The following is a 15,425-nucleotide window of genomic DNA, read 5'->3' as shown; positions in this document are numbered from 1 at the left end:
TCACAGTCCAGAAGGCCAGTTGTATCCTGGGCTGCATCTAAAAGCTGCGTGGCCAGCAGGGCAAGGGAGGGGATTCTGCCCCTCTGTTCTCATTGACACCCCACTGGAACTCTGGGGTCCTCAGCAAAGGAATGATTTGTTGGACCTGTTGAAATGAGTCCAGAGGAGGGCCACAAAAATTATCAGATGCATGGAACACCTCTTCTTTGAGGACAGACAGAGGGTTTGGGCTGTTCAGCCTGGAAAACAGAAGTCTCCAGGGAGATCTCACTGCGTTCTTTCAGTACTTAAAGGAAAGATGGGGTCTTACTTTTTAGCAGGGCCTGTAGCAATAGGACAAGGGTTTATGGTTTTAAACTAAGAGAGGGTAGATTTAGACCAGATATAAGGAAGAATATTTTTACAATAAGAGTGGTGAAACACTGGCACAGTTGATGCCCCATCCCTGGAAACATTCAGGGCCAGGCTGGATGGTGCTCTGAGCAACCTGATCCAGTTGCAGGTGTCCCTGCTCATTACAGGGGAGCTGAACTAGATGACCACAAAAGGTTGCTTCCAACCCAAGGTATTCTATGAAATTTATCCACTTCTCAAGATGATGGGAATAAAAAAATAATTGCTGTGCATGCTGTGCATTTTTTCTTTTACCATATTCTGATTATATGAGTGAGATTTATACTTCATTATTTTACACAGCATAGAGTGGTTCTAGTATTATATATAAAAATGCTTAAATTTAAAAAAAAAAAAGAAAACAGGCCCTTCGACACAGATAATATGTATATAATATGTTTGTTTTCCTTTACAGTTACCTGTGGCATATTCCTCTCACTTACATAACTAGTAGATGCAACTTTACCCATTGTACTAATGCATATTTACTGGATCAAAAGTCAGGTAAGTGACGTAAAGCTTTGATAGCAAGTTACTTAAGTGTTGTAGATTTATGTTTTTTCTGGGCACACCCTTGCATAAGGTGTGAAGGTGAATACATACAGAGTACAAAATAATTACAAAGATCTGGAGGCAGGCACTGCTGCTGTTGTCATCATTAGAGAGTTGGTTCCCCATAGCATTATACGTACAAATAAATGACAGCAACTGGAACAGAAACACAGATTTTAAATTTGTAAAAGCTTGTACTCTTTTCATCACAGTGCATACAGAAAATCTCTGAAACTCTACATCCTTTAGAGAGCAAGTAATGTGAGAGTAGCTCTGCCAGTTTGGTGAAATTTAAGGAAATAAAATTCCACTGAAATACTACTTATTTTATTTAATTGTGTAAGAAAATGTATCTGGAACAGGTGAGGATTTTGAGAATGCTGTTGTTGAATTTGAAACCTTTAGATCTTTTCACATGCACTCTCTGGTTTTGGTGCAGTGGTTAGTTTGAATCCTAAATTGCTAGTCTATGGGACTATTTTTATTCAGCCCTGTTTTTTTCCTTACCAAATGAACAGTTACTATGCACTTTTATGTAGTGCTAAAATCACCTTGGCTGAGGACCTCAGCACAAGAAGGACATAGATCTGTTGGACCAAGTCCAGAGGAGGACCCCAAGGTTGATCAGAGGGCTGGAGCACCATCATATGAGGAAAGGCTGAGAGTGATGGGGTTGTTCAGGCTGGAGAGGAGGTGGCTTTAGGGAGTGACAAGAAAGATGGGGAAATATTTATGTTGTAGTGACAGAACAAAGGGAAATGGCTTTGAATTGAAAGAGAGTATATTTAGGTTAGATATTAGGAAAAGAATTCTTTACTCTGAGGGTGGTGAGGCAGTGGCACAGGTTGTCCAGAGAAGTTGTGGATGCCCCATCCCTGGAAGTTCAAGACCAGCTCTGAGCAACCTTGTCTAGTGAAAGGTGTCCTTGCCTGTGGCAGGGGGCTTGGAACTAGATGATCTTTGAGGTCTCTTTCGACCCAAACAATTCTGTAATTCTGTGATTTCTTTCCACTGACGTGCATAGGTTTTTGCATTTGATTGAAGCTGGTCTGACTCATCACCTTACATATGCTGATGTATTTTCTTCTCTCCCCACCATTCACCCCTGCGCCATTAAAGTTACTAGGCAGTGCATTTAATTGGGAGTTATATTTAATTCATAAACCTATTTCACACCTCTAATTTTTGAAATAAAACTACACAAATTTTAAATCAAGTTCTTAGAGTTGATCTTGACATTTTCATTGTTTACTGATTTTTACAAACTGCCACCCCTCTAAAATTACATTAGAAATACTAAAAATAAGGTAAAAGAATTTTGCTTTATGTCATTCTGACATTGGTTTTATAAAGTCTTCAAGCTATTCTTATTCTTTTTCGTTTGAGATGGAGTTTTTAGAAAAAAAAGATTACAAATTATCAAAATGGAAAAACAAAGCTCTTTAATTGCATGTGTTCTTGATCTTATTAGAACTAGTAAGTAAGTAACCTGATTTCATAATTTTTGTTTCACTTTAAATGGCCCTGTTGCTAGTCTCATGTTCATCATATGAATTCCTCATTCACTGTAGAAAGTTGAATGTGGAGGATATGAGAGTAGGAGAGATGTACAAAAGAGTTTGGGGTAGAATATTTAAGTAAATTTCAAAGGCCTTGTAGGTCCTGTGCAAATTGATGGTTTCGTTAGTCATTATGGAAACAACTGAAAGGAAGAACTTTTTCCCAAAGCCTCTATTCGTGTGTCCAGTTGACTTAGAAACTAGAGTGTGATCTTTCATCTACTTAAGGCCATCTCCGTTTCTCCAATCCTTTATATGATACATGTAACTGGTCTTTCTGTGTGTGTATAAGTATATATATATATCTATGTATATATATGAAAGTGGATAAGAGAGATGGGGCTGTTTGAAAGAAGGACTGGACAGGAGAAAAATTACTGCACTAAGTAATTATCTGCATGGATGCAACACGGGGCAGGCTGTGATACTGTTCATTCAATCAGATGTAGGAAGAAGGAGGAAGAAATACAATCTGGAATTCTTGAGCCTTCTTGTGAAACCTCTGTACGGGCTGTTCCTTCTTCATAGTAGGGGGAAATAGTGGGTGTAAAAGAATTTGTTGTCTCTGGATCTAGTCTGTTTCATAGACTTGGATTTGAACAAACAATTTTTAAGTATTTGTTTCTGCTGCTAACTGATTTTCTGTCCTATAGCTGTCATTGAACTTCCAGAAGAGGTGGAATGGATAAAATTCAATGTGGACATGAATGGCTATTACATGGTACACTATGCTGAAGACTGGAAAACACTCATTGGTCTGTTGAAACAAAACCACACTGCTTTGAGTCCTAAAGACAGAGCCAACTTGATCAACAATATTTTCAGCCTTGCAGGGTAAGACTTTCATACTGGAAAACATATTTAATATGTGTTTAAAGTTTTTTTGAAGTCAAAGAAGATCATATTTAGTTTCTAGAGACAACTGCTGTTGAAAAGTTTTAATTCAGTCTTTGCTAGCTTTATTGGAACTGTTCACCATTCACTACTATTTTTTTCAAGTTCTTTCACTGATGCTTTCAGTGCTATTGGTGCTATTGGTGCTAGATGTTATCTGCCTGTTTTTATAGCATGATCTATTTATTTGCATCACACAGAGCCACACGATAGCTTCTGTTTCAGGAAGACACTCTTTTCTTTAATGACTGATAATCTGCCTAGCAGACTGTTTTCCTGTACTCAGTGAATGCTCCACTTTAGAAAAGTAAGCTATTTTCCTCTCAAATTTTTCCTGGATCCCTCTCATGTCTTTCAAGACCGCTGTCAGAACAGGTGAGACTGAGCATTCTGGATGATCTCTTTGGAAGCTGCTACCCTGTTTCTGATATTATGATAAACAATTTTAGACATCATTGCCATACTTGAAGGCATGTTAGTGGCTATTGCTCCTTTTCTGCAATCTTTCTGAAGTTAAAATATGAAAAACTCTACATGTAAATTGTTATATCACTCCCTCTATTCACTTATCTCTCTGTTAATTTAATAGAAAGAGTCACTTCTGATCTTGTTTCAGGGAGTGATTTTGTTTTATAATCCATTAAAATGGTTCTATTCGTTGACCCACAGTCTAGGAAGAGAGTCTCTGGAAACAGCCTTTGAGCTGATTGATTACCTTAACAAAGAGAACAGCACTGCACCGATCACTCAGGCTTTGTTTCAGCTGAGTCACATATACAACCTTCTGGACAAAAAGGGCGAACAAAATCTGGCAGCACGAGTCATGGTATGTCTTAGCTTTTTGTAAATTGTGATTTGAAATAATTAGCTGTGATGTAGTGTAATATAGTTACATTATCTTTAAGTGTTGACTGTTGAATGTATCCGGTAATTTCATTAAGTTGGATAGGGATTTTGGAGAGTTGCCAGGCTTGCCTGCTTTTGATAATGATCTCTTACTGAAATGCTACATTTCTTGGACCAGCTTCCTGCCCTCTCCTTCCCCCATTTCCACACCATACCCACATGCCCCAAAATGTTTTGTAGGAACACAGTGTGTCTGGGCTTATCTTACAGTGCCTATAAAGGTCAGTGTAGTACAAATATGTAATTCAGCAGAGTCCGTGACATTTTTCTTGCGCAGTAAAGTTATCCCCAAAAATTAGAGTGGTTGGAGATCATAGGTCTAATTGCTTTGTGTAGAGGCGGGAAAAAAACCCAGAACTATTTTCTGTAAAAACAGGAACACATGAATGGTTGTCATTGTCCCATTGCAGTTGTATGCTAGATTAATAAAATATAGTGCTACAGACTTAGCAATGAAATGAATACTGCAGTCTCAATTCTTGATACGGATATGTTTTTCATTTCTCTGTTTACCATCTTATTATGAAGCTTCTTGTCTATATTCATCTATTGGTTGAAAATGCTCCTTGCTGCTTTACATTGTAAAACATCAGTAAAGGGATGTAGTCTGTAAGGAAAATTATTAAGTTATTAGATAAAATAGCAGATGTTTTTTCTTTATGATAGGTATGGATAATTAGTGAGTACTTAAGGAAACATAAGAAACAAAAACCACTATTATAACAATTTTCCTTATTTAGAATTATTTCAAAGATTTTACACATCTGCTATGATAAACAGCCCAAGCTATGGTTTGAAATGCAGTGTCTGTGCAGTCATATATAAGTTAAGAACTTTTCAGCTGAGATGTGGTAGCTGGTCAGACACCTAGCTGTGGTTTTGGCAGACTACAGAACTACAAAACTGAAGGGTGCTCAGCCCGTAGATAGATAAAAGTTGTTTCTTTGTACTGACCTAAGGTATTATTAACTGTCACTTGGTGAAGTTAAAAGCAGTTAAATATAAAGAAGTTCCAGTTAGTTGAGATGATAAGGTTACAAGCAAGTCTGAACCGTGGCTTGAAGAGTAGTCTTCAGTTTCTATGTGCAATTCAAGATGTAGACCTGGCCCATCTTCCAGATCTATGTGGTATCAGATACTTATTCCTACAGGTAAGGAATGATGTGTAAATTGGAATAAATAGATGAAGAACTACTATGTTTGACTTTCACAGTTCTAAATCCTAACTTTTTTTTTTCTTTTTTTTTGGCTAATTTTGTATATAGAAAATAATTTTTGGAGGAATTAGCTATTGCTGGTAATTTTTTCCTCTTTTAGCATAGGATAGAGCACTTACTTGGGGATAAAATTGATCAACAGCATTGGACAGATGATGGGACCTTGTCTGAACGAGAGCTCCGGTCGACACTCCTGGCTTTTGCCTGCACCCATGATATAAGAAACTGTAGAACAACGGCCATGGAGATGTTTGAGAGGTGGATGAAGTCTAATGGAACAGTAAGGTACCGCAAAAAACTGAGCTTCCAGTTCTTTTATCTGTCTGTTTTCCTGTGACATTGCTGCTGTTCTATTGGGGGAAAATAGCACAACAAACAGAACAATCAAAAAATAAAAAACCCACCACACCACCACCACCGACTGAGTATTGATAAAGCACTTCATTCTGTCTTTTATTGTTCCATATGTAAAAGTAATTGCTGTTTTAAGATGAGAGGGAGACTGTGCTAGACTTTGTCTCCAGTCTCATTAAGTGTGACTGCAAAACCAGCCACAAATTGCTTCCATCTGCATTTCCTAAGCTGCATGCTGAATGAAGGAGGATTACTTAGTAGCAGTGTCAAAGCACACCTTTTTGCCTTGCAGAATTCGTTCTGTTCTGGATTCGTGTGCATTTTGAGCCATAGAAAATTACTATATTTTTTTGTGCAATTGACCGTGTTTTTGTGTGAGTGGTATGATTTGCTTTTTCCTAGTGACTTAAAGTGTTAAACCAGCATGAATTTAGTCCAGCAAACTTTAACAATTGCTAAAGAATTAAATTTCTCTAAAGAGAACTATCTCTTTCAAGTTAATCCTTTAATTTTGTGACTTCTTTTCCTTCTTTTCTCAGATGAGCATTTTTATGTCCCCTTTTTTTGTTTGTTTGTTTTGTTGCTTTTGTTTTTCCCTGTAGTCTGCCTAGTGATGTTATGAAAACCATATATACAGTTGGAGCCAAAACTAGTGGCGGCTGGGAATTCCTCCTAAACATGTACTCCTCTTCAGTTTCTGAAGCAGAGAAAAGTAAAATGATTGAAGCCTTGGCCAGCACAGAGGATGTCAGAAAGCTGATCTGGTACGAAGGAGACAAAAAGTTGTACGATGTGTAAATTGAAAGCATTAAAAATCTTCTTTGAAAAGTGCATTGTCTTTTCTGTATTGTTGAAAAAATTTCTGATTGCTAAAGAAAATCCATCCACATGTTTTGCACACACTTCCATTCACATGAAGAATCGATATTTTTCACTTAAAAATAATTTATGTAAAAAAGCAGCACAAAAGACCAAATTCTGAATATGCATTAAGAGAAAAAAATTTAACTCAAAGACTTTGCACTACTAATAACACAGAATTTCAGATTTTATGGTACAGCTAAAAAGTTGCAGATTGTTCTATAGAGCTAAAAAGATTGCTATGTTTTTATGACCAAAATAATAACTGGTTGGGGTATTTTTTTTTCGTTTGACGTCTTTTGCTGTTTTTTTCTTTCCTTGGATGAAATTTTGACTTCATGTTGTGCTCCAACACCCCTCTATAGAGCAAATCTCGGTACTGCACAAAGAACACCAAGTTGTCCTAGTTTATTCTTCAGTTTTCCTTTCTTAACTCTTCAACATATTATTTTTCTTTAACAAGTTGTTAAAATTTATTTCATCTTTCCCAATAACAATGAAAATTCAGGTACTTGGTTTAGAGCCTAGGTCACTCTGATTTCTGGAATTTAAAGCTAAGTAAGTACAGTTTTTATGAAATGTAGCACTGCTGTGTTCCAGATGGCAGAAGGTGCTTGTTTGATGTATTATATAGTCTTTTTCCATCTAATTGAGGACTATCAGAAAAACCATTTGAAAATATTAATAGATTTTTTTTTCCTCTCTCTTTTCATATGCTTTGTCTCTTAGGCTAATGCAGAACAGTCTTGAAGGAGAAGTCATCAGGTCACAGGAGCTTTCACATATCATAGTAACTATTAGCCAGAGTTTGCCTGGATATTTGCTGGCCTGGGACTTTGTCAAAGAGAACTGGGAAAAGCTTACACAAAAGTAAGGCTTGTGATGCAGTTGAAACTTCAAATTCACAGTGGCAAAAGCACCTCTTTGTTTCTTTCCAGCATAAGACAATAAATAGTTGCATTCATATAAAAAGATTTGTATTAAAACTGTAAATCATGTTTTAAAATCTCAGTTTACAAATAAAACTTGCCACATAAGCTTTGAAGTCTCACCAGTCGTTGATGGGACTTGAGCTTCCTAGAACCTCATAGTAATTCTAAACGATCTTGATTTTAATCTCTCTTGAAAGGTTGCTATCTCTAAGATGATTGCTTTAGTTGCAGGATGTTTGTGTGGATCAAATGTGTTTAAAAGCAGACTCATGGAATTAATTCAGCGTTTATTTTTTATGCCTTTTACAGCACTCCCAAAACCACATAACCAAAAATCTCACTTGCTTCAGAAATATATGTTCTTCCTAACCGGCCTTGAAGGGTACCCAGCAGGAGAGCTGGCTCCCAAGTCTTCAAAAAGCTAACAGTAGTGAACACCTCTGTTCCTAAATCTCGGCTTTGATTTGAAACAATTATACATTGCTAAAAAAGCTTCCACTCAAAATTTCTGCTCTGTTAAGCTCTTCAGTTATGCAGTAGCAAAATTACTGTGCTTGAAACAAAACCTGGTTACCAGTTGAATTACTGTAGAGCTCTGGAACACTTCACAAATAGAGATCTTGGTATTCATTGTGTTATGTCCTCAGTTCTTTACTGTTTGGTCTGTGATAAAAGTTTGACAATTTTCCATGGCCTTTGCTCTGAAGTTCCATTTTCAGAGGGAACAGGGAACTCGAAGCTTGGATTTCTAAGACCATATATTTCTTTTGAAAAATAAGATATGTAAAATTGAATTTGTGCTTCTAATTATTTCACACTACTAAACAAAAAAGGAGAAATAGAAATACTTGAAAAGAATGTGTATGTATACTGAAACTGCATGTTAAAGTGTCTCCTAGTTAAAAATATTTGTTTGTCTTTCAGGTTTCACCTGGGCTCATATACCATCCAGAATATCATTAGTTGGTCAACTTCTCAGTTTGCAACAAAGCCGCATCTACTTGAGGTTGGTGGCTTAATCTACCAGAAAGGGTTATTTACTAGTGCCAGTGGTGTTTTCATTTAGTTGAGGGATGAGGAAAATGCATGTTCACCTGTTATTTATATCCTTGAGGCCCTTCTGGAAGGATATACACATCTATTGCTTTCCCCATTTCACACATGGCAAATATGCATAAATATGTGAGAGGTTATATACTGAGACTGTGACAGAGTTGTAGAGTTGAACCCAGTTATCGGTTTATACTGTTTTGTTTTCCTGTTCACTGGAACACACTGTCTCCCAAAATAATGATTTGATCTATATACAATTTTGGTCTAGATTTTGTAAACAAGGTATGCTTTCTGCATCTCTGGAATGTGAGACCGTGCTGTAAAAATTTCTTTGTGCTATTTTTAATGTCAGCAATACCAAGGTTAATAGCTATTAGAAAGACTCTGTTGTCTTCCCTAACAAGACTTTGAATTTAGTATGTCAAGAATGGTTTAAGGTTTAGACTAATGTTTTTGTTCAGGTAATTTGGTAGAGATAGTTGTTTGTGGTTTGATCTATAGTATTTGAAGTGTTAGCATAGACAACTATAATGATGAGTGGGTGTGGGGACCATTCCAGAATGCTGAAGAGGGTTGCTGGCAACAACCAGTTCCTTTTCAGAACTCTAAGTACTGTCTGTTTGCTTTGTGAGGAATTTGATAAGTAAATGTCTGTTTATTGCTGAAATAATTTATTGAAACCAAATGAGTTATTGCTGCTGTATCCTTGAGAAATGCTTTCCTTACATTTTGGGAGCTCTTTTGATAGTTTTGCTTACTGCATAGGTGCAAATGATTCTCAAAAATGGATTTCCTGTAACATATACATATATATATAGCCTCTGCTTCTGAACATATTTGTGTGGCCAGTATTGATTTTAATTAAAATTTTATTTTTCTTTCTTTACTCTTGCTATGCAGGTGAAGTCATTTTTTGAGTCAAAATCAGAGGAGAGTTCTCAACTGCGTTGTGTAAAAGAAGCAATTGACACAATTCAGCTCAATATCCAGTGGATGGAGAGGAACTTAGCAAAGCTGCAAGAACTGCTGTAGTGCACATAATGCTGTGGTGTGTCAGCCATTTAGGAGCTCTGTGAACAGTTACTGTGTTTCCTTTGCAAAAGCCAGGGTGAAATCAGGCATCGCTGCAACATTGCACTATTAAGGAGTCTAGATAGCTCAGGGCATGTCTCAGATAAATTTTTATTTTCCTTGAAGCGTTTTTGAGCAATATGTAAGTATTTACCCTGAAATGGTTTTCATCTATAGACCAAACGTCTGCACAAATGATTAAATATAATTTTATATGTGAAACTCACGCCCTTTCCTTTGGAGTTGTGTTGTAGTTTCTTAGCAGTGGGTCAGTGTTGACAGTCAGGTCAGAAAGAAAGAGTTACCATGAACTATTACTTCTTTGCAGACTCTCATTGAGCAGTAGATTTTTGTTTAATGCAAAACTGTATGTGGTTTCCACATTTGTAGATATAGAAGCTATTGTGAAACAAAATCGTATTTCAGGTACATAAGTAGTAGTGAATCTTAAAAACTATACAACTGAGGCAAAATAAATGCAATTCCAATTTGATTTAAGTTTGGGCTTTTTATTTTCATGGTGTTCTTTAGGAATTAGACATGCGAAAATAAATCTCATGCTAATAGTATACACTTTGGTGTATAAAGTGGCTGGATAGTAGTATGGAGAAGAAAAAACTGATAGCAAAACCAGGTGTTTCAGAGGTGGGATTCCCAGAAGCAGTGGTGTGACCTTGGAACTTTTACTCTGAATTTATCAGATAGTTTTGAGAATCTCATAATGAATCACTGAACTTTAGCTGATTTTGCTGTATTGGTCTCTGACCAGCTGCACAAAATTGTGTTTTTGTAGGTTGGTTCATCTCTTAGACTGACTACTGATTTATGCTCTTTTGACTGCTAATTTTTAATTTCACCCCTTGTTGCAGAAGGTTTGCAGTTAATAGATATGTCAGTCACTTCATTTATGTAAACTTCTGTTTTTTCATTGCCTGATAACTTGCCGATCACAGTATAATTAGTGAACATTGCTCATTCTTTATGACATAACCTTTAGGAAAGCTTCTAATTTAGATTTTAATTATTTGCTTTTCTACTGTTGTGAAAAATTCTGTGAGACAAATCCTCAAAGTCTTTTACAGAAGGGGATCTAAAACTCTATTGTGCTACACTAGAAAGGCAAAATACCTGCAGTGCAGTCTGTGTCTTTCAAAAGTAGCAAAACAACCCATTTTTTAAGTATGGCATATGTATACAATACATGCAAGAGTAAACGTACCTTTTATCTGGAGATCTGTTCATTTCACTATCAATGTGTCTTCTGTGGATTCATGCAAGCAGATTTAGAACTGTTATTAAATTATGGAATGAGAATTGCAATCAAGTATATTCTTGGGAGTTTTTGTACTGTTATGTGCTATTACTTTGATCCCTCCTTTATTTTAAGTCTTTGAAATCTTTACAGAAATATTGTTTCCATCTTTTCATATTTTATGTGTATATATGTATGTATATATGTATATATGTGTATGTATATATATATGTGTGTGTGTATATGTATATATATATACACTTTCACTTGTCTATCCCTTCTGTCTCCTCATATGCATTTTACTTAATCTCTAGGCACAGTATTGAGTCTTATAAAATTTAAAATCAAAACTGTGGAAGAGGATCCCATCTTCCTCCTGATTTCTGTTGTGGAATTTTAAAAATTTACTATTCTATTCAAATACTTTAGTGATAATTATGAAGAAATAGTATGGAGCTGAGTTTTAGACAGCAAAATATACAAAGAAAATCTGGAAGGTTGGGGAGGTTGTTTTAATTTTACTCTTAGTTGCATATGCATACTTTGGTGTGTCAGTTGTAGAGGTTTTAAAATTATTTTTCTGTCATGGAGTCTCCAACCCAATATTAAAAAATTGTACTGGAGTCCTCTTTCCATAAGAAATGTTTAAAGGTAAGTCTCCCTTTTTGAGTGTATTGGGAATTGATGAAGACTGAAATGGCTAAGAGCTGGTGCCTGGTGGACAGCCTTTGCTGGCAAGGCTCATGTTGGACATGGGCTTAGGGCAGGGTGAGGGTCTGGAAAAGAGTGGCAGTGCAAGACAAAGAGCAGAACCGAGGGGTTAGGAGGGCTGTAAAAGGTAAGGTAAGGTAATGGCTGCTGCTTCTGCCTGAGAGCCAGAGAGTTTTGGGTGTCCCATTAGCTGGGTTCTTGTTAAGACTAGTGGGAGTGTTAAGCTTAGCCATAGGTGCAGGACAAAAAGCAAAGCCCCAGTGTTTATGGGGCTGTGAAGGAACAGCCAAGGGAGTGTGAGGACATTCAAAAGCTAGGCCATGAAAATGAGAGCCATAGCTGGCTCCCTGTTGGAGCTGGGATCTGATAGGGGTTAATACAAGGGTGAGAATTAGACATAGGTACAAGAGAGAGCCCCGCAGTATTTGTGGGGGTGCAAAAGAGCTGCAAAAGAAAGGTGAGGTGTACCAAAGCTTTCAGACTTGGCCACTTTTTCTAGGGAGCCATTGCTGGCAGAGTTTGGGGTAGACCTGTGCATCACATGTGATCACGATGTCGGTGACCATTACAACATGTGAGAGCAAACACTGAGACCCACTGCGAGTTTGACTGTGAAGGGTCTGCCAATGGAAGGTGAGGATTGCCAACACCTCTCACTCCTGGCTACTTTTGTTAGGAGCCCTAGGTGGTTGGAGTGTGCTTTGGAGCTGGACCCTGGGCGAGACTGAGGTGGTGGGTGAGGGTTAGGCAGTAGAGCAGCTGCAGAGACCCAGTGTTATTGGGGCTTTTAACGAGCTGGCAAGGGAAGGTGAGGGCTGCCAAAAGCTTTCAGTCCTGGCTTTTTCTGTGTGAGAGCCCTAGCTGGTGAGTCAGTTTTGAAGCTGACCTCTGGGTACGTTTGTCATGATGTGGAACAGGATTAACTGCTAGAGCAATCACAGAGCCCTGGTACTGGTGGGGCTGCAAATGAGCTATCAAGGGAAGCTGAGAATGGCCAAAAGATTTCATTCTCTGCCACTGCTCTAGCCTGTCCTACCCAACTCTACACCAAGCCCATGTCCAAAACAGAACCTTGCCAGCAATGACTCCCAGATAAAAGTCCCCAGGAATTAAAGCATTTGGCAGCCTCTTCAAATCATCTCAAATATTGGGGCTTTATTATTTGTCCCCTCAGATGAGACTTCTGAGCACCTAGTCCAGTTGCATCTTGAAGACATCTGATGATGTCAACTCCAATACATCCCTGGGGTGATTGTTCTGGTGAACAACTGTTCTCACTGTAAAAAACAAAATTCTTTTTATATCGAGATGAAATCTCTCCTGGTGCAAGTTGTAGCCATTACTCCTTGTCGTTTCCTTGTGGATCATTGTGAACAGAGAACCTCTTTCGTCCTTGTAGTTGCCCTTTGAATGCTGGAATTCTGTGATGAGATGAGGGCCCCCTGAATCTTCTTTGGGAAGATAAAACCTAACCCATTCAGTCTTTCCTCTTCAGACAAGTTTTCTAGGACTGTCTCCAATCTATCTGCATTTTTCTTGAACTGTGGGGACCAGAACTGGACACAGTACCTCAATAGTAAATAATGCTGTTACCAATTTGAGAAAATACAAAAGTTACTTTGCACTTGTAACCTTCTTTAGTGTCATAATCATCTCTGAGCGTCACATGTTGTCTGCCACTCCTTCCTTTTCACACTCTTAAACAGTGCCACTTTGTCTCAGACGAACAACCAGCCATGTAGACAAACAACCAGCCACATAGACCGGATTGCAGAAGACCCCACATAGTGCCCACGTAGCTCCAAGATGATTAATGAATGCTGTGGCTTGACTTACAGTGGTGGTCCTGCTCTGTCAGGGTAGAGTCCTTCTGTTTCTCTTTCCAATGCTTCCAGCTGTGAGGCTGGTGATGCCAATGGCTCTGCCTCTCCAATGGCATCTGCATGCCTGTGTATAGGATCTGGTGGTGTGCAAAAAAGTGGCATTTTACTTCACTCGTGATATGGTGGAGATGGTTAATGCAGAAGGCACAGTTAAATCAGTGCATCCATCCCAGGAGGAAACACCAACTTCTCTTAATTTCATTTTCACTGGATCCCTGAATGCTACCGACCATTTCCAAGCCCATGTTACTCAAGCTTTGCAACAACAGAGCAACAGCAAGTGCTTCTAACAAGCGTCCTGAAATTATGGAACCTCTTCTCAAGTTTAAGCTTTGGCTGGATAACTCAGACTTCCTCATGAAGCAGCAGCAGAAAGTAATTATTTTTTAAATCTTTTTATGGCACAATGCAACAAGAAAAGTTGCATATCAGTCCCATGATAATGAACTCAAGAACAAAAAAAGAAAATCACAGCCCCCCATCAGCAGCCATCACATCACTCTTCTGACCTCTCCAAGCCAGGAGCAGCCTCTGTGAGAAATCAAGCCATGAATTATCCAGCCCCATGGCTAACACACCAGAGCCTCTGTGGGGGCTTTTTTCTTTGGTTTAGAAGCTGTAATATTAAAAAATTGTGAAAGTAACTGTGCTTATTCACACAGTAGCACAGCGCAGTTTGCTGCACATGCTGTGATGCTAAGCTAGGGATCTTGTGGGGATTTTGTGCAATGAACAAATGAACTGGGGCCGTGACCCTTCTAACAGGATCTCAGCAGAGACTTGCCTTCCAACTCTTCCTTCTCATAGTGAATATTGTCAGCATTGCTCGTTCTTCCCTGATAAGTCACTGCCTCTTCAGTGTGCCTCTGTACAGCAGTGAGAAGGTAAAACCTGGTGCTGGGTGTGTACAGCTCCCCTGTGTCCTCGCAGCCATCATCCACCTCTACCTCCAGGCAAGTCCATAAGCATCACACCTCTATGTGCCTCCTCCTCCAGGCACGGTTCTAGAAACATGGACATGCCATAGTAGTTTTTCTCATACACAAAAAAAAAAAAGCCCATAACATCATATAACATATGCAGTGGGAATCTGGAAGTGTTTACTACAAGGGAAGAGGCTGAAAGTTTCAGACCAAAAATAAACCTCCTCTTTTGTTCCTGCACTAAGGGGAAAAAAAAAATACCAAACACAAAAAACTAACCAAATGAAAAACCACACCAAAAAAAAAAGAAAACACAGCAAAAAAACAAACCTAAAAGCAGTGCTTTTGGCCACAGCAAGTTTCAGTGACACATGCAGGACTCACTAGATTGCACTTGACCACAGGATATGGCCATCAAAAACAAAGGCCCTCAAGAACCTGCAAGGGGGAAGCTGCTTCTTCAGCCCAACAGAGCGCAGGCTTCCCTTGGTGAAAGCACACTTTTCATGGAAAACTTAATTTTTCTCTGCAGAAACCAAAGGCTGAGAGCTAATGCCCACTTTGCGAGAAATACCACTGCCAGCGCTGCATGAAGAACATTGGTGCCTTAAAAGCTAAAGGAGAACTACAGGAGCAAACTGAAGTAAGTATTTTTGCTTCTCTTATCCCTTAGTAACCAAGGATGGGGAAAGGGATTACCAGTGTTACTAAGTTTGAAAAATAAAAAACCAACCACATCTTACATTCAAGTCCAACATCAGCTTGAAGAAGGGCAGTCTAGAGCATAAGGCAAGGTAGGGAGGGATGGAAAGGCTAGGGTGCAGGCTGTAGTGAGCCATAACCATGTCCTTCTGGGACAATGCC

The 15,425-nt window shown here is 38.5% G+C and overlaps 1 protein-coding gene across 2 annotated transcripts in view; it reads left to right on the top strand.

Moving 5' to 3' along the window:
- LNPEP (leucyl and cystinyl aminopeptidase) overlaps positions 1–10,560 on the top strand; it is a 53,375-nt gene extending 42,815 nt beyond the window's left edge. For both annotated transcript variants that reach the window (XM_027709665.1, XM_027709664.1), the window contains 8 exons: positions 809–897; positions 3,158–3,338; positions 4,068–4,224; positions 5,622–5,806; positions 6,478–6,639; positions 7,466–7,606; positions 8,593–8,674; positions 9,622–10,560. In XM_027709665.1, coding sequence (XP_027565466.1) covers positions 809–897; positions 3,158–3,338; positions 4,068–4,224; positions 5,622–5,806; positions 6,478–6,639; positions 7,466–7,606; positions 8,593–8,674; positions 9,622–9,753 — 1,129 coding nt within the window. In that variant the 3' untranslated portion in view covers positions 9,754–10,560. The remainder of the gene's footprint in view (positions 1–808; positions 898–3,157; positions 3,339–4,067; positions 4,225–5,621; positions 5,807–6,477; positions 6,640–7,465; positions 7,607–8,592; positions 8,675–9,621) is intronic.
- The last annotated feature ends 4,865 nt before the right edge of the window (positions 10,561–15,425 follow it).

Source organism: Neopelma chrysocephalum, unplaced genomic scaffold (assembly GCF_003984885.1).
Source record: "Neopelma chrysocephalum unplaced genomic scaffold, ASM398488v2 Primary Assembly neopelma1_96821, whole genome shotgun sequence".
Classification (NCBI taxonomy): domain Eukaryota; kingdom Metazoa; phylum Chordata; class Aves; order Passeriformes; family Pipridae; genus Neopelma; species Neopelma chrysocephalum.
Note: the sequence above shows the minus strand (reverse complement) of the source record. Positions and strands in the feature narration are given on the sequence as shown.